General features: G+C 50.4%; 1 protein-coding gene across 2 annotated transcripts in view; it reads left to right on the top strand.

The window, feature by feature from the left end:
* The window catches only part of LOC129705022 (plasmanylethanolamine desaturase-like), a 135,899-nt gene that overhangs the window by 99,863 nt on the left and 13,599 nt on the right, over positions 1–22,437 (top strand). The window contains exon 5 of one of the 2 annotated variants that reach the window (XM_055648395.1): positions 20,558–20,876. In XM_055648395.1, the coding sequence (XP_055504370.1) occupies positions 20,558–20,876 (319 nt within the window). The remainder of the gene's footprint in view (positions 1–20,557; positions 20,877–22,437) is intronic. The other variant, XM_055648396.1, reaches the window with a different exon arrangement.

Genomic DNA, 22,437 nt, shown 5'->3' with positions numbered 1-22,437 from the left:
TTTATATGTAATCAGGACTTCAAACAAGCAATGCTAGATTTGTGCTGGCTGTGAGCGTAGACAATCCTGAACAGTTCTGGTTCCCTTCCAGATGCACTTGGAACGATGCACGCAATTAGGCAGCCTGCGTGTGGAACTGAGAGGCTTGTTTGTTTTTTAAATTACGTCGGGTCCCAACGCTAAAACGCAACACGATAACACGGGCGGCGCAAAGGTGGCGCAGCGGGTAGAGCTGCTGCCTCACAGCGCCAGAGGCCAGGGTTCGATCCCGACTACGAGTCCTTGTCTGTACAGAGTTTGCACGTTCTCCCCGTGACCTGCGAGGGTTTCCTCCTGGTGCTCCGGTTTCCTCCCACACTCCAATGACGTGCAGGTTTGTAGGTAAATTGTCTTGTTATAATTGTAAATTGTCCCCAGTGCGTGGGATAGTGTAAGTCTACGGGGAACGCTGGTCAACGCGGTCTCGGTGTGTTCTTCTTCTTCTTGCGTTTGAGGCAGCAGAGGTTACGTTAAGGTCCTGTCCCACTTGCATGCGATTGCGTGCGTTTGGCGCGACCAAACGAAAGCGGGGGTTCACGTGATGTTCGGGCTAAGTACGCGCATGACGTCATTTGCGTCATGTTACCAATCAGCAGGGCAGGAGGCGGGCCGACTGAATTTGGGCATCGCACGGCATCATGCAATGACGTCAACAACCAACGCCACGCCGGGCGTGACGTAATCACGCAATGCCGCGCGCTAGGCGTACTCTGTCAAGACGCTTCGTACGACCGCAATGCGCCTGCCTGCCGACAGGCCGTTGGCGCGCGATGATTTCGGCCACTGCCAGAATTTCAGAGCCCCGCGCGATGTCGGGACCAGCCCCGCACAACTCTGCGCTTCTAACTGGGACCGGCCCCACGCGGCCATACGGTGGCCGTACGCCTCAATCGACCGTGAGGTCGCGTAATTTGCGAGCCATGGTCACGTAAGTGGGACACGCCCTTAACGGCCTCCAGATGCTGTAGCCAGTCCAACGTGCTGTTGTAGAGGGCCGTGAGGTCTTGCCCTCCACAGGGGGGCGGAGGGCAACGCAGTCGAAAATGACGTGCTGCGCTGTTTGTTGCTCTGCTCCACACACCCAGGCTGCTGATGGACGCAACCCCCCAGCGATACATGTTGGATGGGGGTTGGTTGAAGGGTCTGTTTCCACTCTGTATCTCTAAACTAAACTAAACTAATATTGTCACCCACAATAGCGTCACAGAATGATACAGCATGGGAACAGGCCCTTCAGCCCACGGTGACCTAGATGCCCCATCTATCTGCCATCTATCTATTTGTCTCATCCATTTGCGTTTGGCCCAGATCTCAACTACCTCTATCAAGTTGGTGGTGTATTTTTTCTCCAGCATTTGTGCGAGAGTCCAGAAAACATTGGCTTCCTGAGCAAGGCACAGAGTGCTGGAGTAACGCAGCAAGTCAGGCAGCCTCTGTGGAGGGAAGGGACAGGTGATGTTTTGGGTCGGGTCACTTCTTCAGTTCAAAGAGGGCTCCCGATCCGAACCGTCATCCAATCTGGTTGTTTCCTCCCTCCCATTACTAGTGTTATTATTCCTTGGATCTGCATCTAGTCAATAGACAATAGACAATAGGTGCAGGAGTAGGCCATTCGGCCCTTCGAGCCAGCACCGCCATTCAATGTGATCATGGCTGATCATCCCCAATCAGTGACCCGTTCCTGCCTTCTCCCCTTATCCCCTGACTCAGCTATTTTTAAGAGCCCTATCTAGTTAGCTCTCTCTTGAAAGCATCCAGAGAACCTGCCTCCACCGCCCTCTGAGGCAGAGAATTCCACAGACTCACCACATGGTCACAGAGTCATGCAGCATGGAAACAGGCCCTTCGGCCCAACATGCCCATGTTGAGCAACATGCCCCATCTACACCTGTCCATGTTTGACACATATCCCTCTAAACCTTTCCAATCAATTTAAATTTAAAAAAAATTATTAACCATTTATTTTGTTATTATATTTTCTGCATCTTTTGCTTGCTATTATATATATATATATATATATATATATATATAATATAATATCTTGGCTAAGATATATGAATCATCATAATAAACGTAATTGCAAGAATAAAATTAAATCCAAAACTTTCCTCTTTTTAACGTTATTTTCTCTCTCATATTTTGCTAAACTTCACGACCTAATTCACGACCTCTGCCGAGTTTGCCCTTGACCCATATTCACAGCTTGGTCGTCACGAGGTCCCAGGTAGGTCGTAGCAGGCCGTGATGCTAGTCGTAGGTACTCGTGGCATCAAGTAGATCGGGGCGTTTTTTCTAGCCTGATGAAAAATGTCCACAAGGACCAATTTCTTCCAATTGATGTCCTTTTTGTGCACAGTCAAAGCTGTTCTGGGTTTCTTTGCTCACGTTAAAGACCCTCCACTGGAGAATATAATCAATCCAAAAAGAGTCTCTCCGCAGATGTGACCTTTCTAGGCAGGGAGATGGAGATATCGGGGACTAATCTTTCTTCAACAAAGACCATCCCAGCCCAGTCAACACATTATTACATCCAAGTCAGTACATTTCCGTTTGGCGATCACAGAGTCGATAAATTTAAATCGACGTGAATGAGTCGGAGCTGGTGGGTGTATGGAACGAGCTGCTGGAGGAGGTTGAAGCAGGTATAATAACAACATTTTAAATGGATAAGTTTATAAATAGGTATATTGGCCAAGTATTGTCATACAAGGAATTTGCCTTGGTGCTCCGCCCGCAAGTGACAACATAATAATAATAATAATACATTTTATTTATGGGCGCCTTTCAAGAGTCTCAAGGACACCTTACAAAAATTTAGCAGGTAGAGGAAAAACATGTAAGGGGATGAAATAAATAGAGACATGACTAGTACATGACATACAGTGACAGTTTGGAATGACACATAAAACATTGAACGTTAACAATAAAACATTATTGATTAAACATGTGCATTAAATAAAATATCGGAGCAAAAGGAGACGACAGATTTTAGGTTATTGAGTAGAGCTACTACTCGTGGATAAAAAGGTGTTTTTACCTTCTGAACCTTCTGAATTTTGTACATCTTGACAATTTTTACATTTACCACCAAGCCAATTAATCTACAAACCTGCACGTCTTTGGAGTGTGGGAGGAAACCGAAGATCTCGGTGAAAACCCAGGCAGGTCACGGGGAGAACGTGCAAACTCCGTACGGACAGCACCCGTAGTCGGGATCGAACCCGGGTCTCTGGCGCTGCATTTTGCTGTAAGGCAGCAACTCTACCGCTGCGCCACCGTGACCGCCTTTTATGTCTGGCTGTGGCAGCTTTGACAGTCCGGAGTCGCCTTCCAGAGAGAAGTGATTCAAAGACACTTGGACAGGTGGGTAGGAAAGGATTAGAGAGTACAATGGCGCCCAAGCAAGGCGACTCTCTGCGCGCTGCTCCCAGATGCAGATCAGCAACCACTCATTAGAATCGCTCCACTCTTTTATACCTTACTCTTGACTTTAGAGATACAGCGCGGAAACAGGCCCACCGCGCCCACCGAGTCCGCGCCGACCAGCGATCCCCGTGCACGAGTACTATTCGACGCACATCAGAGACAATTTGCAAGTTACCCCAGCTAACCGACCGACAGACCTGCACGTGTTTGGAGTGTGGGAGGAAACCGGAGCACCCGGAGAAGACCCACGTGGGCCGCGGGGAGAACGTGCAAACTCCGTACCGACAGCACCCGTCGTCAGGATCGAACCCGGGTCCCTGGGCGCTGTGAGGCAGCAACTCTACCGCTGCGCCACCGTGCCTCCAAGGAGAAGGGGAGAAGAATGGTGGGGAAATCATCCATTCAAAATGTGGGAGAGGAGATGGGAAGATCTATCAGTTTCTGAATCATTTGCCCAGCACCATCATTCTTGTTAAAATACATCTTTTTTTTTCTTGCAGTCTGTCAGTTTTGAAGCCTTTGTGCTCCACATCAGACTGCCCCTCTCCATCTGCCCGGGAATACGTTGTCCAAGTCTCCACCATGCTCGTTTGCTGCCCCTTGACCTCTGTCTGTTGGTCACCTCCCTCTCCTCTCCCACCATCTGTCATTGAAATCATTGCCCTCCGAGTGTCCATAACCCAGAGACAGACACACAACGCTGGAGTAACTCAGCGGGACAGGCAGCAGCATCTCTGGAGAGAAGGAATGGGCGACGTTTTGGGTCGAGACCCTTCTTCAGCTCCTGCCTCCACCCCTTCCTTTTGTCCAGAGATGCTGCCCGTCCCGCTGAGTTACTCCAGCATTCTGTGCCTGCCTTCGGTGTAACTCAGCATCTGCAGTTCCTTCCTATCCATATCTCAGTTTGGGCATTCATAAAAGCCTCTGCCCCAACTCTACCTTGGTGCCTCAACTTACATTAGCTCTTAAGATAGACACAAAATGTCAGTCAGTTTCCGTCTTTCTTCAGTGTAAATCAGCACCTGCAATTCCTTCATAAGTGATAGACGCAGAATTCGGCCATTCGGCCCATTGAGTCCAAAGATCCTAAAGCGGAGCAAGATAGACCACTCCTTCAAAATGCAATGGGCTGACGTGTAGTACGACAGATGGCGCAATGGGCTAAGTGTTCGGCTGCTGACCGGAAGGTAGCCGGTTTGAATCCCGCTTGGAGTACATACTGTCGTTGTGTCCTTGGGGCAAGACACTTCACCCACCTTTGCCTGTGTGTAAATGTAATGTAATTATGTGAAGCACTTTGGGGTCAATGCAAGTTGACTAAAAATGTGCTATATAAATAAGATTTTTATTATTATTATTATTATTACGCAACGGAGCGGAACGTGGGCCTTTTTTTCATCCATTTCAGTAACCCGACCCGACCTGACCCGACCCGACCCGACTCGACCCGACCCGACCCGACCCGACCCGACCCGACGACCCGACCCGGTGTAATCAACGTTGCGGGGGGAACAGTTTGTGTTAATAAATTAAAATTCTGAAAATGAGGAGAAGATTTTGCCCAAATATCAAATAACTTTTCCGCACTAGTATCTTTGCTCCGCTACGATGGGATCTTTGGTGCGGAGACGGAAGCCGGTTACGGGAATGGGGACGAAAATTACCCGCGAATCTGCCCGTGACCGTACTACGTCTTTTTCGTCGAGTGGACCATCTTTGGTTGTGTCTACTCCGCCATTCAATCACGGCTGATCTATCTCTCCCTCCTAACCCCATTCTCCTGCCTTCTCCCCCATAACCCCTGGAGAAACTCAGCGTTACGGTGCAGCAGCATCTGTGGAGCGAAGGAAATAGGCAACGTGGTCAATGCCGACTATGTTCTGTTGTGCTGAAGCAAAGCAAGAATTTCATTGTCCTATCAGGGACACATGACAATAAACTCACTTGAGCTTGTCTAAAACCCGCAGGCCACATTGGAAAAGTCTTTCACCTTGTGTCTGTGATGGAATGACAAAGGAAGGGGGAGATTTGGAACCTGCCTGCATGTGGAGCTGGCAGTGGTGCAGTTTGTTTGTGTGAGATATGCAAGTCACATCCATGAAGCATGAGCTTCTGGCTCGACTCCAACTTGTTTATTCAGTAGCAAGAATCAGGATGTAAATGGGAGCAGGGGACGGGGACTGGTGCTGGTGCCCAGTGTCTAGTTTGGCTATGTCCCGTTTGTAGGAGGTGGCGTAAGGCGGGCATCTTTCACAGCGATGTTTGTGTTCTGCAGAGGAGGCCCAGTGCCAACGAGTCAGTCCGGTACATCTGGCCACAGCATCCTCCCTCCCCCCCCCCCCTCCCTCCCTCCCTCCCTCCCCCCTCCCTCCCTCCCTCCCTCCCTCCCTCCCTCTCTCCCTCCCTCCCTCCCCTCCCTCCCTCCCTCTCCCTCCCTCTCTCCCTCCCTCTCTCCCTCTCTCCCTCCCTCTCTCCCTCCCTCCCTCTCTCCCTCCCTCCCTCCCTCCTCCTCCCTCCCTCCTCTCTCCCTCTCCCCCTCTCTCTCCTCCCTCCCTCTCTCCCTCCCTCCCTCCCTCCCTCCCCTCCCCTCCCTCCCTCCCTCCCTCTCTCCCTCCCTCCCTCCCTCCCCCCCTCCCTCCCTCTCTCTCTCCCCTCTCCCTCTCTCCCTCTCTCTCCCTCTCCCTCTCTCCCTCTCCCTCTCTCTCTCTCTCTCTCTCTCTCTCCTTCTCCCTCTCTCCCTCTCTCCCTCTCTCCCTCCCTCCCTCCCTCCCCGAAATAATAAACTTGTTGATGGTTTAGTTAGTGGGACCATTTTCAGAGGCAGGTCCTCCCTCCATCTCCCTCCCTGTGAGTGTGGGTTGTGGACGACCCAGGGCGGTGGCCACTGCCAACACAGACGTGACTTAGCAGCGAGTTTATAAGGAGTGGCAACATTCACCAGGGGGGAAGCTTTGCACTGACAATAGCTACAGGCCTCATTATCACCCGGCGTTTTAAATGTTCAAAGGAATCAGTACAAGCAATTTTGAAATTTATGAATCCGCTATTGTACGTCTTGACAAACACCATCCCGTTACTCGTAAAGAAAACCAAGATGTTTGCCTTTCGAAGGCTTGTTCGATTTGTCCATTGTCCTATTTATTTTGTTTAAGAGGGAACTGCAGATGCTGGAGAATCGAAGGTTACACAAAAAAGCTGGAGAAACTCAGCGGGTGCAGCAGCATCTATGGAGCGAAGGAGATAGGCAACGTTTCGGGCCGAAATCCTTATGGAAATAGGCAACGTTTCAGGCCGAAACCCTTCCGGGTTTCGGCCCGAAACGTTGCCTATTTCCTTCGCTCCATAGATGCTGCTGCACCCGCTGAGTTTCTCCAGCTTTTTTGTGTAACGTCCTATTTATTTGTTATGTCTCAATCTCTCCCCCTCCCCCACATAACCCCCCCCCCCCCACTCAGAACAGGGTGCCCACTCACCCCCCCCCCTTACCCCCCCCCCCCCCCCCGTAGTTAGTTTAAGTGGCAGGGTGTTGGTGGGACTATCTCCCACTGAAGGGGACTGTGTGGCTGTAACGACTATCCCGCCAGCCCACGCACTGTGCGCTGGAGAGAGATGACTGCGGCACAACTTGCCATTGGCACGGTCTCGTCAGCTGAGTGAGGCAGCGAGCAGTACAAATAGGCCCACTATGCCAGCCAGCGCTCTCTGCCAAGCCTCGCCAGTCCTGCATTGCCAGCAACTGTCCCCGAATGGCAATATTTTCCGTCATTTTAAATGAAAAATAGCAGCTGTAAGATTCAGGGCAGCGGCTTCGACCCACCATGAACTGGCTCCTGTGGAATTCTCTGCCACAGAAGGCAGCGGAGGCCAATTCACTGGATTGTGTTCAAGAGAGTGTTCGAACAGATTATGTGTTCGGCACGGACTAGAAGGGTCGAGATGGCCTGTTTCCATGCTGTAATTGTTATATGGTTATGGTTATTATATGATCTGGCTGTTAGGGCTGACGGAATCAAGTGATATGGGGAGAAAGCAGGAACGAGGGTACTGATTCTGGATGTCCAGCCTTGATCGTATTGAATGGCGGTGCTGGCTCGAGGGGCCGAATGGCCTCCTCCTGAACCTAGTTTCTATGTTTCTATGTGCAGAACAAGGATTCCCAGCCTGGGGTACATTTACCCTCAGGGGGAGTAGATGTTGTCTACACAGGGGGTACATTTGTTGATTCTGGATTGGCACATGTTTGTTCCCTCATTGACTGACTGTGTTTGGTCCTGGTATACACCGGTATCTGTTCATCATTAGTTGTTCATAAATAAGTGTAAATAACATCGTTACGTCGCTATTTAAGTTGCCTGGGGCGAACGGGAAACATAGAAACATAGAAATTAGGTGCAGGAGTAGGCCATTCGGCCCTTCCAGCCTGCACCGCCATTTAATATGATCATGGCTGATCATCCAACTCAGTATCCCGTACCTGCCTTCTCTCCATACCCTCTGATCCCCTTAGCCACAAGGGCCACATCTAACTCCCCCTTAAATATAGCCAATGAACTGGCCTCGACTACCCTCTGTGGCAGAGAGTTCCAGAGATTCACCACTCTCTGTGTGAAAACGAGAGAGATTGGGAACTATCGGGTGTAGAATGTAGTTTTGCCGCACACTTGGACGCTAGGGGTGCGGTTTCAGACAGGGAGGGGGGGGGAAGCATTGGCCTGTCAGCCACCAACAGGGGACACACATCCTGTATCAGATGTCCAGCTGCGAAGGCCTTTCCTCCCCCCCCCCTCCCCCGAGACTCACATCCAGATGCTGCTCTTTCAATCCTGCTCCCACGGGATAATCGCATATGTGCTCGGGAAAGTCGTTCACCACATGTTCGTCCACCCCTTCAGTTTCAAATGGACTTTTGATCTCTCCCCCCCCCCCCCCCCCCCCATCCTCTGCTCTTTGCAGGAAACATTATCAGACCCCCCAGAATGTTAAAAGTCTCTGTAAAAAGCCGGCACTCTCTCCCCCTGCGGTCTTCTGGAATTCTTTTATCCCAGTTGGGAAGGTAGATGTGATATTGGCGGTTCCTACTCCTTGCTGTGCCGACAGCACAGATTTGAATCAGCACGCAATCTCCTCGTGTGTTGCATATTACTCTGGTCCTTTCTCCGGGGGATGCTCTCTGCCTTCTGAGCAGGGTCTGCTTTGATTTAAGGAAAAAGTGCATCGTCTTACTCAACAATGCCTGGGGAAAAAAATCCAGCTCGCTACCAAGAGGGAGCTTTGAATAACGGTGTATATATGTGTGTGTGTGTGTCCTTTGCATGGAAAAAATTAGACAGCAGAGAGATCGCCCTGCAAGGAGCGACTTGGGAGGAGTTGTTGAAATTCTGGTCGGTGTGGAGAGGTCCTAGGGGAGTTTCCTTCTGCTGAGTTCCGATCGTTTGGGCAGTCCCGGGCGTTCAAATAATCCACGCAGACCCTGCTGAGAAGGCAGCGTGTTGTACGAAATAAAAACCCTCTCTGTTGGTCGGTGATGTTTTGATGAGGATTGCTTGCAGCAGGCAGCACAAGAGCTCAGCAGAGCTTATTGTTGCTGAACCATTACTTACGCAATTATTTTTCAGAGACTTGCCGGCACCCGTCATAGTCGCAGCAGGTCGCCGAAAATGTTCAACATGTTGAAAATCCAGCGGCGACCAGAACAAGGTACGACTCTTTGGGCGACTACTCACGACCATACGTACGGGCTTCACCCCGCGACATGTCGCCTGTATGGCCGTGAGTCGTCCCCTCGGTCACCCAAAGCGTCTTTCTGGTCGTCGCTGAATTTTCAACACGTTGGAAATTTTCGGCAACCTCTGACGGGTGCTGGCAGTCGCCGAAAAAGTCACGTAAGTGGGACAGGCCCCATGAGCAATGCACGCATCTAATGCCCTCTTTACCATCTTAAACGCGTTTTAATTGGGGCGTTGGTTGCTTTTTGGAAGATTTTGCGCGCAGTTTTGGTCGCCATGTTGCAGGAAGGATGTGCAGGCTTCGGAGAGGGTGCAGAGCGCGGTGGTTCAGCGGTAGACTTGCTGCCTCACAGCGCCAGAGACTCAGGTTCCATCCCGACTACGGGTGCTGTCTGTACAGAGTTTGCACGACCTCCCTGTGACCGAGTGGGTTTTCTCTGGGTGCATCGGTTTCCTCCCACACTCCAAAGACATAAAGGCTTGTAGGTTAATTGGCTTTGGCAAAATTGTAAATTGTCACAAGGTTCACAAGGTTAATTCCCGGGATGGCGGGACTGTCATATGCTGAGAGAATGGAGCGGCTGGGCTTGTACACTCTGGAATTTAGAAGGATGAGAGGATATCTTATTGAAACATATAAGATTATTAACGGTTTGGACACGCTAGAGGCAGGAAACTTATTCCCGATGTTGGGTCAGTTCAGAACCAGAGGCCACAGTTTAAGAATAAGGGGTAAGCCATTTAGAACGGAGATGATGAAACACTTTTTCACGCAGAGAGTCGTGAGTCTGTGGAATTCTCTGCCACAGAAGGTAGTTGAGGCCAGTTCATTGGCTATATTTAAGAGGGAGTTAGAGGTGACCCTTGTGGCTAATGGGATCAGGGGGTATGGAGAGAAGGCAGGTACGGGATACTGAGTTGGATGATCAGCCATGATCATATTGAATGGCGAATGGTGCAGGCTCGAAGGGCCGAATGGCCTACTCCTGCACCTATTTTCTATGTTTCTATGTCTTTGGAATGTGGGAGGGAACCGGGGCGCCCGGGGAAAGCCCACGCAGGGCACGGGGGGAGAACTTACAAACTCCGTAAAGACAGCACCCGTAGTCAGGATGGAACCCGGGTCCCTAGTGCTGTGAGGCAGCAACTCTATCGCTGCGCCACCGTGCCGCCCAACTGCTGCCTGACTGTCGTCCAGTTTGAAGATGAGTCCCAGACGCAAAAGGTCCGTCTGTCCATCCCTTCCGCAGATGCTGCCTGACCTGCGGAGTTTCCCCAGCACTTGTGTGTTTTGTTAAGGAGTGTCGTTGTGTGTTTCGTTCCATTCCAAACTCCAGCCTGACGTTACTTTATATTCTACCTGCATTGCTGACTTGAACAGCTGGTTTGAACAATGTGTAGGTGGCTGTGAGAACACTGGTTAGAAACTGGAAATCGTGTCGGACAGACTTTGTAACAAGTGTGTTTCACTAAGGATGTCCGTTGCTAAGATCACTTCCTGTGCAATGTGTGTTTGTTTACAGGGCATTCAGAAAGTGAAAATGGAATCATTTTGTTTTAGTTTAGTTTAGAGATACAGCGCAGAAACAGGCCCTTCGGCCCACCGAGTCTGTACTAACCAGTGATCCCCGCACACAGCACTATTGAGTGAGCACCAGAGACTGTTTTTTAATTTACACCAAAGCCAATTAACCTACAAACCTGTTCGCCTTTGGAGTGTGGGAGGAAACCAGAACACCCAGAGAAAACCCATGCAGGGGAGAACGTGCAAACTCCGTACAGACAGCGTCTGTAGTTGGGATCGAACCTGGGTCTGCGGCGCTGTAAGGCAGCAACTCTACCGCTGCGCCACCGTGTAGCGTGGCATAGTGGCGCAGTAGGTAGGGCTGCCAACTCACAGCGACAGAGACCCGGGTTCAATCCTGACCTCGGGTGCTGTCTGCGAGGAGTTTGCACGTTCTCCCTGCGAATGCGTGTGTTTCCTCCGGGTGCTCTGGCTTCCTCTCACCTATCTAAAAGCCTCTTAAATGTCACTATCATATCTGCCTCCACCACCAACCCTGGCAGCGCGTTCCAGACACCCACCACCCTCTGTGTAGAAAAAAACCTGCCCCACACATCTGCATAAAACTCCGTCTGAAGAAGGGTCTCGACCCGAAACGTCACCCATTCCTTCTCTCCAAAGATGCTGCCTGTCCCACCGAGTTACTCCAGCATTTTGTGTCTATCTTCCATTTGTTGAGGCCAGTTCATTGGCTATATTTAAGAGGGAGTTAGATGTGGCCCTTGTGGCTAAAGGGATCAGGGGGTATGGAGAGAAGGCAGGTACAGGATACTGATTTACATCGGGGGAGACTAAGCGTAGGTTGGGCGATCGTTTCGCCGAACACCTCCGCTCAGTCCGCAATAACCAACCTGACCTCCCGGTGGCTCAGCACTTCAACTCCCCCTCCCATTCCCAATCCGACCTCTCTGTCCTGGGTCTCCTCCATTGCCAGAGTGAGCAACACCGGAAATTGGAGGAACAGCACGTCATATTCCGCCTGGGTTGCTTGCGTCCGGATGGCATGAACGTTGAATTCTCCCAGTTTTGCTAGCCCTTGCTGTCTCCTCCCATCCCCCCGCCCTCGAGCTGTCTCCTCCCATCCCCCCACCCTCGGGCTCCTCCTCCTCCCTTTTTCCTTCCTTCTCCCCCCCCCCCCCCATCAGTCTGAAGAAGGGGTTCGGCCCGAAACGTCGCCTATTTCCTTCGCTCCATAGATGCTGCTGCACCCGCTGAGTTCCTCCAGTATTTTTGTGTACCACAGGATACTGAGTTGGATGATCAGCCATGATCATATTGAATGGCGGTGCAGGCTCGAAGGGCCGAATGACCTACTCCTGCACCTATTTTATATGTTTCTATGTCTATGTTTCTAAACTTTGCCCCATTCACTTTAAAGCCATGCGCGCGTGCATATTTCACCAGGTCATGACTTGAATTTAAAACTTGACATCAGGTCAATAATAAAAAAATAGGGCAAATTCTTATTCAATTTTTTAATTATTAACGTGCAGAAACTGTCCTTTCAATTATGGACAATAACTTTACAAATTGATTCTTATTCTGCGTATGTCTCTTGTATCATGTATGTAGGTACTGGCTGGCGTGTTTTGGAACAGTGTGGAACAATGCATGTGGAATGGAATAATTTTCTGGTTTTCTGATTTAGTTCTTTTCGTGGTAATGAGTTGTGGGAGGAATTTAATTGGCAATCAGCTGACGTTCGGCACGAACACAGTTGATGACCAAACACTGACAGTAAAAATGTTTTGTGGGAAGGTCAAGAAGGTAATTAACACGAGCAGTTTGGAGAAGTGGAATTACGAAATATTCTAAAATAGACAATAGGTGCAGGAGTAGAGGCCATTCAGCCCTTCGAGCCAGCACCGCCATTCAATGTGATCCTGGCTGATCGTCCCCAATCAGTACCCCGTTCCTGCCTTCTCCCCATATCCCCTGACTCCGCTATCTGTAAGAGCCCTATCTAGCTCTCTCTTGAAAGTATCCTGAGAACCGGCCTCCACCGTAGTCTTTGGCAGAGAATTCCACAGACTCACCACTCTCTGTGTGAAAAAGTGTTTCCTCATCTCCGTTCTAAATGGCCGACCCCTTATTCTTAAACTGTGGCCCCTGGTTCTGGACTCCCCCAACATCAGAAACATGTTTCCTGCCTCTAGTGTGTCCAAACCCTTAACAATCTTACAGTAATCCTTCAATGAGATCCCCTCTCATCCTAAATTCCAGAGTGTACAAGCCCAGCCGTCCCATTCTCTCAAGGTACAAGATACAAGATACAAGATACATTTAATTGTCATTTGGACCCCTTGAGGTCCAAACGAAATGCCGTTTCTTCAGCCATACATTACAAACACATAGACCCAAGACACAACATAATTTACATAAACATCCATCACATTACTTCCATAAGCTTATCTCTCCACTGCACTCTCCCCCCCCCCCCCCCCGATGTCAGAGGCAAAGTCATAGCCCCCGGCTGGCGATGGTGATTGTCCCGCGGCCATTAAAGCCACGCCGGGTGGTGCAAGATCGCACACCGGGTCTTGATGTTAGAGCCCCCGGCGTGTGCTCGCAGAGTCCCGCGGCCATTCCAAGCCGCGCGGGGCGGTGATGTCAGGCCCCGCTCCAGGAGTTCTTCAACCCCGCAACTCGGGCGGGGGAAGTCGCCGTTGCGAGAGCCCTGAAAAGCGGTCTCCCTCCAGGGGCCCGCGGGCTCCCGGTGCCGCCGTCCACAGACCTGCCGTTGAAGCCTCCGACTCTCCGGTCGGGCCGCAGCAGCAGCAGCAGCAGCAGCAGCTCCTCCACCGCTCCACCCGCTCCGAACTCGGCCAGCCCCGCGACGGCGACGGTGAGTCGTAGCACCAGAGTCCCCGGTCTCTTCCTGTTGGAGGCCGCTCCTCGTTGCGGCCCCAACGACAACGGAAACCCGACGAGAAAAGGTCGGGTCTCCCGTGCAGGGAGAGATTTAAAAAGTTTCCCACCCCCTCCCAGCATATGACAGTCCTGCCATCCCAGGAATTAACCTGGTAAACCTACGCTGCACTCCCTCAATAGAAAGTCTGTCCTTCCTCAAATCAGGGGACCAAAACTGCACACAATACTCCAGGTGTGGTCTCACTAGGGCTCTGTACAACTGCAGAAGGACCTCTTCAAACAGTGGCAGCACAGGTCAAGTTCAGGATGTGTTTGTGAAAGGGAGATCATGCTTAACTATGCAGTCGAGGTCCCATGGCAGACAAAAAAGCTGGAGAAACTCAACGAGTGAGGCAGCATCCATGGAGAGAAGGAATTGGCAAATTTGGAGACCAAAACTGCACTCAAATAACTAGAACAGATCACAATCGGGCAGCGGCAGATTAACCCCGTAACTGTGTGCGCGGCCGTGGTTTTCGAAGGAGCGAGAGGAATCGAATATAGGAGCAAAGAGGTTCTGCAGTTGTACAGAGCCCTAGTGAGACCACACCTGGAGTATTGTGTGCAGTTTTGGTCCCCTAATTTGAGGAAGGACATTCTTGCTATTGAGGGAATGCAGCGTAGGTTTACAAGGTTAATTCCCGGGATGGCGGGACCGTCATATGATGAGAGAATGGAGCAGCTGGGCTTGTACACTCTGGAGTTTAGAAGGATGAGAGGGCATCTCATTGAAACATATAAGATTGTTAAGGGCTTGGACACGCTAGAGGCAGGAAACATGTTCCCGATGTTGGGGGGAGTCCAGAACCAGGAGCCACAGTTTAAGAATAAGGAGTAAGCCATTTAGAACAGAGACGAGGAAACACCTTTTCTCACAGAGAGTGGTGAGTCTATGGAATTCTCTGCTTCAGAGGGCGGTGGAGGCCGGTTCGCTGGATGCTTTCAAGAGAGAGCTAGATAGGGCTCTTAAAAATAGCGGAGTCAGGGAATATGGGGAGAAGGCAGGAACGGGGTACTGATTTGGGACGATGAGCGATGATCTCATTTAATGGCGGTGCTTAGAAACACAGAAACATAGAAAATAGTTGCAGGAGGAGGCCATTCGGCCCTTCGAGCCAGCACCGCCTATAACTTGTGAACATTCCTCGATACTAGTGTTGAATGGCGGTGCTGGCTCGAAGGGCCGAATGGCCTACTCCTGCACCTATTGTCTATTGTCTATTGAATGGGGTGGGAAATCTGTGAGAGAGATGTGAATGCAAGCTATTGACAAGGAGTAGGCGCGGGGATGACTATCATACAGGGCAGGGTACATGATGTGGATGTGTTGTCTGGAGCGGGCAGTGGTGGCGGGCTGAAGGAGCGGCCCGTCTTTGACAGGGAGTCGGCATCGATTGTTGCCGTTGGATTTCGGGAGCACGGTCGGATGTGACAGGAGCTGTCGGTGGGGCGGGGAACAAGCTGGCAGGCAGTATAATGAACGAAGAGATAAGGCGAGTAAAAGCTGCTGCTGCTGCTGCTGCCTTGCCCGACGTGGATGAGGCATCCTCTGGTGCTTCTTACAAAATGCAGCAAGTCAGGAGGATGTCGGTCGGCGCCAGTGGTTTTGAGCTCAGCTGTAACCCACACCACTCGATGACTGATTCCAAGCCATGTCTGCCACTCAAAGCCGTTTGCCTTGAAGGATGAGCCCTCGTTGTGAGTCGGTGAAGCTGCGAGAGAGGATGTATTACAAGGAAGATTTTTTTTTTTTTTTTTTTGCCATGGGGAAGAGATGAAATATGCGGAGGATCCCAGTTTGAATTGTCTGCTGGAGCGATGATCCAAGCTTTCAGACCGGCCTGCGCCTGCCTCTGAAGTGGCGAGGTACTCACTTCTCAGACTGGCATTGTTAGCAGGCAGCACATCAAGCAGCTTATCGCTGCTGTCATAGAGTGATACAGCGTGGAAACAGCCCAACTTGCCCCACACCGACCAACGTGACCCAGCTACACTACTCCCACCTGGCCGCGTTTAGAAACATAGAAACATAGAAATTAGGTGCAGGAGTAGGCCATTCGGCCCTTCGAGCCTGCACCGCCATTCAATATGATCATGGCTGATCATCCAACTCAGTATCCCGTACCTGCCTTCTCTCCATACCCTCTGATCCCCTTAGCCACAAGGGCCACATCTAACTCCCTCTTAAATATAGCCAATGAACTGTGGCCTCGACTACCCTCTGTGGCAGAGAGTTCCAGAGATTCACCACTCTCTGTGTGAAAAAAGTTCTTCTCATCTCGGTTTTAAAGGATTTCCCCCTTATCCTTAAGCTGTGACCCCTTGTCCTGGACTTCCCCAACATCGGGAACAATCTTCCTGCATCTAGCCTGTCCAACCGCTTAAGAATTTTGTAAGTTTCTATAAGATCCCCCCTCAATCTCCTGAATTCTAGAGAGTATAAACCAAGTCTATCCAGTCTTTCTTCATAAGACAGTCCTGACATCCCAGGAATCAGTCTGGTGAACCTTCTCTGCACTCCCTCTATGGCAATAATGTCCTTCCTCAGATTTGGAGACCAAAACTGTACGCAATACTCCGGGTGTGGTCTCACCAAGACCCTGTACAACTGCAGTAGAACCTCCCTGCTCCTATACTCAAATCCTTTTGCTATGAAAGCTAACATACCATTCGCTTTCTTCACTGCCTGCTGCACCTGCATGCCTACCTTCAATGACTGGTGTACCATGACACCCAGGTCTCGCTGGGTGTCATGGGTCCATATCCCTCCAAACCCGTCCTCCGGTTCTTCCTCGACCAGAGAAGCAACCCATACCCAGCCACTGACACTCTCCTCCGCCTAGCGGAGCTGGTCCTTACCCTCAATAACTTCGCGTTCGACTCCTCCCACTTCCTCCAAATACAAGGCGTAGCTATGGGCACACGCATGGGCCCCAGCTATGCCTGCCTATTTGTAGGTTACGTCGAGCAATCCTTGTTCAATACATACCAGGGCCCCATCCCCGACCTCTACCTCCGCTACATCGACGACTGCTTTGGTGCCACCTCCTGCACCCGCACACAACTGACTGACTTCATCCACTTCACCACTAATTTCCATCCGGCACTGAAATACACCTGGACCATTTCCGACACTTCCCTACCATTCCTTGACCTCACTATCTCCATTGCAGGTGATAGACTTCTAACCGACATACACTATAAACCCACTGACTCCCATGGCTATCTGGACTACACTTCTTCCCACCCTGCTTCCTGTAAGGACTCCATCCCCTACTCCCAATTCCTCCGTCTACGCCGCATCTGCTCCACCGGATGAGGCGTTCCACACCAGGACATCTGAAATGTCCTCACTATTCAGGGAACGGGGGTTCCCCTCCTCCACCATAAATGAGGCTCGCACCAGGGTCTCTTCCATACCCCGCAACACTGCTCTCTCTCCCCATCCCCGCACTCGCAACAAGGGCCGAGTCCCCCTAGTCCTCACCTTTCACCCCACCAGCCGTCACATACAAAAAAATAATCCTCCGTCAGTTTCGCCACCTCCAACGTGACCCCACTACTCGCCACATCTTCCCATCTCCCCCCATATCTGCCTTCCGCAAAGACCGCTCCCTCCATAACTCCCTTGTCAATTCTTCCCTTCCCTCTCGGTCCACCCCCTCCCCGGGCACTTTCCCTTGCGGCCGCAGGAGGTGCAACACTTGTCCCTTTGCCTCCCCCCTCGACTCCGTTCAAGGACCCAAGCAGTCGTTCCAGGTGCGACAGAGGTTTACCTGCATCTCTTCCAACCTCATCTATTGCGTCCGCTGCTCTAGATGCCAGCAGATCTATATCGGTGAGACCAAGCGGAGGTTGGGCGATCGTTTCGCCGAACACCTCCGCTCGGTCCGCAATAACCAAGCTGACCTCCCGGTGGCTCAGCACTTCAACTCCCCCTCCCACTCCGCCTCTGACCTCTCTGTCCTGGGTCTCCTCCATGGCCACAGCGAGCAGCACCGGAAATTGGAGGAACAGCACCTCATATTCCGTTTGGGGAGTCTACACCCCCGGGGCATGAACATCGAATTCTCCCAATTCTGTTAGTCCTTGCTGTCTCCTCCCCTTCCTCAGCTCCCCTACTATCTCCTCCCACCCTCCAGCCTTCTGGCTACTCCTCCTTTTCCCTTTCTTGTCCCGACCCACCCCCACCCCCGATCAGTCTGAAGAAGGGTTTCGGGCCGAAACGTTGCCTATTTCCTTCGCTCCATAGATGCTGCTGCACCCGCTGAGTTTCTCCAGCACTTTTGTCTACCACTGATTTAAGCTGATCAGCCATGATCATATTGAATGGCGGTGCTGGCTAAAAAGGGCCGAATGGCCTCCTCCTGCACCACCCGGGGCGGCAACTGCGGGTGCTCGGAAGGCCCCGACCACGGATGAACACGGAGGGGAGGCTGGCTGGACTATGGTGCCATCCTCACCTTGGTGCCATTTATGTTATGTGATGTTATGTTATGTCTGAAGAAGGGTTTCGTCCCGAAACGTTGCCTATTTCCTTCGCTCCATAGACGCTGCTGCACCCGCTGAGTTTCTCCAGCTTTTTTGTGTAACCTTCGATTCTCCAGCATCTGCAGTTCCTTCTTAAATGCCATTTATGTTACGTTGTGTCGTGGACTTTCTGTGTTTTTCTTTCTTTTTTTTTTTTTTAATTCAATTTCAATTTTATTTTTAATATGTTTATTATTTATTTATTATTTATTTATTTTTTAATTATTTTTTTTTTAATGATACTGCCTGTAAGGGAAATTCATTTCGTTGTCTCAAATTGAGACGATGACAATAAATTTGAATACAATACAATACAATGTGCCTGTGTTTCTTCCACACAGTTTGCACCAAAGATCCTAGAGGCTCCTCTAGGATCTTTGGTTTGCACATGCGTTTCATGATATATTTCGATGATCTACTGTGAAGGGTATCTTATACTTAGCTACCACCATCTAGTGGAGATGTGGAAACACATCATGTTCAAGGCAGAGGCGTCAGCTTTCAAAGTCGAAGAACTTTTCTATTAATTATTCATCTTGTTCAAGGGTTTGTCGTTACTTGATGTAGAATCTATACCAGTCATTTAGACAACGGCAGGTCTTTGAGTAGGAAGCAGGTATTTGCAGTGAGTGTTCAGAATTAAGTCAAACACCCTTCACCTGTATCCACCTGGGCTTAGACACACTAGAGGCAGGAAACATGTTCCTGATGGTTACACAAAAAAGCTGGAGAAGCTCAGTGGGTGAAACTCAGACTCCAGTCTGAAGAAGGGTTTCGGCCCGAAACGTTGCCTATTTCCTTCGCTTCATAGATGCTGCTGCACCCGCTGAGTTTCTCCAGCTTTTTTGTGTAACCTTCGATTCTCCAACATCTGCAGTTCCTTCTTAAACATGTTCCTGATGTTGGCGGAGTCCAGAACCAGGGGCCACACTTTAAGAATAAGCAGTAAGCCATTTAGAACGGAGACGAGGAAACACTTTTTCTCACTGAGAGTTGTGAGTCTGTGGAATTCTCTACCTCTGAGGGCGGTGGAGGCAGGTTCTCTGGATACTTTCAAGAGAGAGTTAGAGAGGGCTCTTAAAGATAGCGGAGTCAGGGGATATGGGGAGAAGGTAGGAACGGGGTACTGATTGTGGATGATCAGCCATGATCTCATTGAATGGCAGTGCTTTGAAACACAGAAACATAGAAAATAGTTGCAGGAGGAGGCCATTCGGCCCTTCGAGCCAGCACCGCCTATAACTTGTGAACATTCCTCGATACTGGTGCTGGAACATTGACCTCAATTCAATGCATCTGGTTTAACCCAGTTTTTTCATCTGAAGCTGTACAACACTGTGGCACAGGCAGTTATCTTACATTTGCACTATATATTTAGCATGAGTTGCCATGTTTAACTTTGCACGTGCATTCTGACAGAGCCAGGTCCCCATATTAGTGGCGGGGTGTTGAAATGGAGGGATACATTGTACTCTGCAGTCCACTCTTACCCCAGTAATTCAAATTTCACTGTAGAAACATAGAAAATAGTTGCATGAAGAGGCCATTCGGCCCTTCGAGCTAGCACCGCCATTCATTGTGATCATGGCTGATCGTCCCCTATCTTATGCTTATGAAGACTGTCTTATGAAGAAAGACTGGATAGACTTGGTTTATACTCTCTCGAATTTAGGAGATTGAGAGGGGATCTTATAGAAACTTACAAAATTCTTAAGGGGTTGGACAGGCTAGATGCAGGAAGATTGCTCCCGATGTTGGGGAAGTCCAGGACAAGGGGTCACAGCTTAAGGATAAAGGGGAAATCCTTTAAAACCGAGATGAGAAGAACTTTTTTCACGCAGAGAGTGGTGAATCTCTGGAACTCTCTGCCACAGAGGGTAGTTGAGGCCACACAGTTCATTGGCTATATTTAAGAGGGAGTTAGATGTGGCCCTTGTGGCTAAGGGGATCAGGGGGTATGGAGAGAAGGCAGGTACGGGATACTGAGTTGGATGATCAGCCATGATCATATTGAATGGCGGTGCAGGCTCGAAGGGCCGAATGGTCTACTCCTGCACCTAATTTCTATGTTTCTATGTTTCTATCAATAACCCGTGCCTGCCTTCTCCCCTTACCCCTTGCTACCACTAGCCCCTAGAGTTCGAAGGGCCGAATGGCCTACCCCTGCACCTATTGTCTATTGTTTATCTCTGAGAAAACCCACGCAGGTCACGGGGAGAACGTACAAAATCTGTACAGGCAAGCGCCCGTAGTCGGGATCGAACCCGGGACTCTGGCGCTGTGAGGCAGTAGCTCTACCGCTGTGCTGCTGCCATGCCGGGCAAAGTTTAATTCCCTCCCTGTTGTTTGTTTTGTCTTGCAGATGTTGTCCGTGAGGCCTATCCCTGGCACTGCTACCTGTTCTGTCTGAGCGTCTTCGTCACCATGACCAATCAGATCCACAAATGGTCGCACTCCTACTTTGGCCTTCCCCGCGGTGTGGGAACGCTCCAGGATCTGCACGTGATCCTGCCCAGGAAACATCACCGCGTCCACCACATCGCCCCACACGAGACTTACTTCTGCATCACCACAGGTAGGAAGGAGCAAGAGGCAGGAAATGTCCCGCAGTATATGGAAACTAAGGCCCATCGGCCCAACTTGCCCATGCTGACCAACGATGCTCCATCTGAGGCCCTAAGGTCAGAACATGTAAAAAAAAAAAAATCTGTTCAGCTCCGATGTGTAAACACCCAACAACTAACATAAGTTGTTTAAGAAGGAACTGCAGATGCTGGAAGATCGAAGCTAGACAAACGTACTGGAGAAACGCAGCGGGTGCAGCAGCATCTATGGCCCTAGTGGTATAAACATAGAAACATAGAAACATAGAAATTAGGTGCAGGAGTCGGCCATTCGGCCCTTCGAGCCTGCACCGCCATTCAATATGATCATGGCTGATCATCCAACTCAGTATCCCGTACCTGCCTTCTCTCCATACCCCCTGATCCCCTTAGCCACAAGGGCCACATCTAACTCCCTCTTAAATATAGCCAATGAACTGGCCTCGACTACCCTCTGTGGCAGAGAGTTCCAGAGATTCACCACTCTCTGTGTGAAAAAAGTTCTTCTCATCTCGGTTTTAAAGGATTTCCCCCTTATCCTTAAACTGTGACCCCTTGTCCTGGAAAAAAACATTGAATTCTCCAATTTCCGGTAGCCCTTGCTGTCTCCTCCCCTTCTCAGCTCTCCGCCTCCACTTCCCTTTTCCTTTCTTCTCCCCGCCCCCCCACCCTACATCAGTCTGAAGAAGGGTTTCGGCCCGAAACGTTGCGTATTTCCTTCGCTCCATAGATGCTGCTGCACCCGCTGAGTTTCTCCAGCGCTTTTGTCTACAACTAATATAAGTTCCTGTTCAGAAGTCCTCGGAGCAGAACTAGGCCATTTCACCCATCAAGTCTACTCCGCCATTCAATCGTGGCTGATCTATCTTTCCCTCTCACCACATTCTCCTGCCTTCCCTCCATAACCCCTGGACACTTTTTCTCACAGAGAGTGGTGAGTCTGTTGAATTCTCTGCCTCAGAGGGCGGTGGAGGCCGGTTCTCTGGATGCTTTCAAGAGAGAGCTAGATAGGGCTCTTAAAGATAGCGGAGTCAGGGGATATGGGACTGTCATATGCTGAGAGAATGGAGCAACTGGGCTTGCATACTCTGGAATTTAGAAGGATGAGGGGGAATCTTATTGAAACTAATAAGATTATCCCACTCTGTCTCCGACCTCTCTGTCCTGGGTCTCCTCCATGGCCACAGCGAGCAGCACCGGAAATTGGAGGAACAGCATCTCATATTCCGTTTGGGGAGTCTGCATCCTGGGGGCATGAACATCGAATTCTCCCAATTTTGTTAGTCCTTGCTGTCTCCTCCCCTTCCTCAGTCACCCTGCTGTCTCCTCCCATCCCCCAGCCTTCGGGCTCCTCCTCCTTTTTCCTTTCTTGTCCCCGCCCACCCCCCCCTGCCCCCGATCAGTCTGCAGAAGGGTTTCGGCCCGAAACGTTGCCTATTTCCTTCGCTCCATAGATGCTGCTGCACCCGCTGAGTTTCTCCAGCTTTTTTGTGTAACCTTCGATTCTCCAGCATCTGCAGTTCCTTCTTAAACAAGATTATTAAGAGTTTGGACACGCTAGAGGCAGGAAACATGTTCCCAATGTTGGGGGAGTCCAGAACCAGGGGCCACAGTTTAGGAATAAGGGCTTGTATACTAA

Source organism: Leucoraja erinacea, chromosome 17 (genome assembly GCF_028641065.1).
Source record: "Leucoraja erinacea ecotype New England chromosome 17, Leri_hhj_1, whole genome shotgun sequence".
Taxonomy (NCBI): Eukaryota; Metazoa; Chordata; class Chondrichthyes; order Rajiformes; family Rajidae; genus Leucoraja; species Leucoraja erinaceus.
This window is presented reverse-complemented; position numbering and strand designations above follow the sequence as displayed.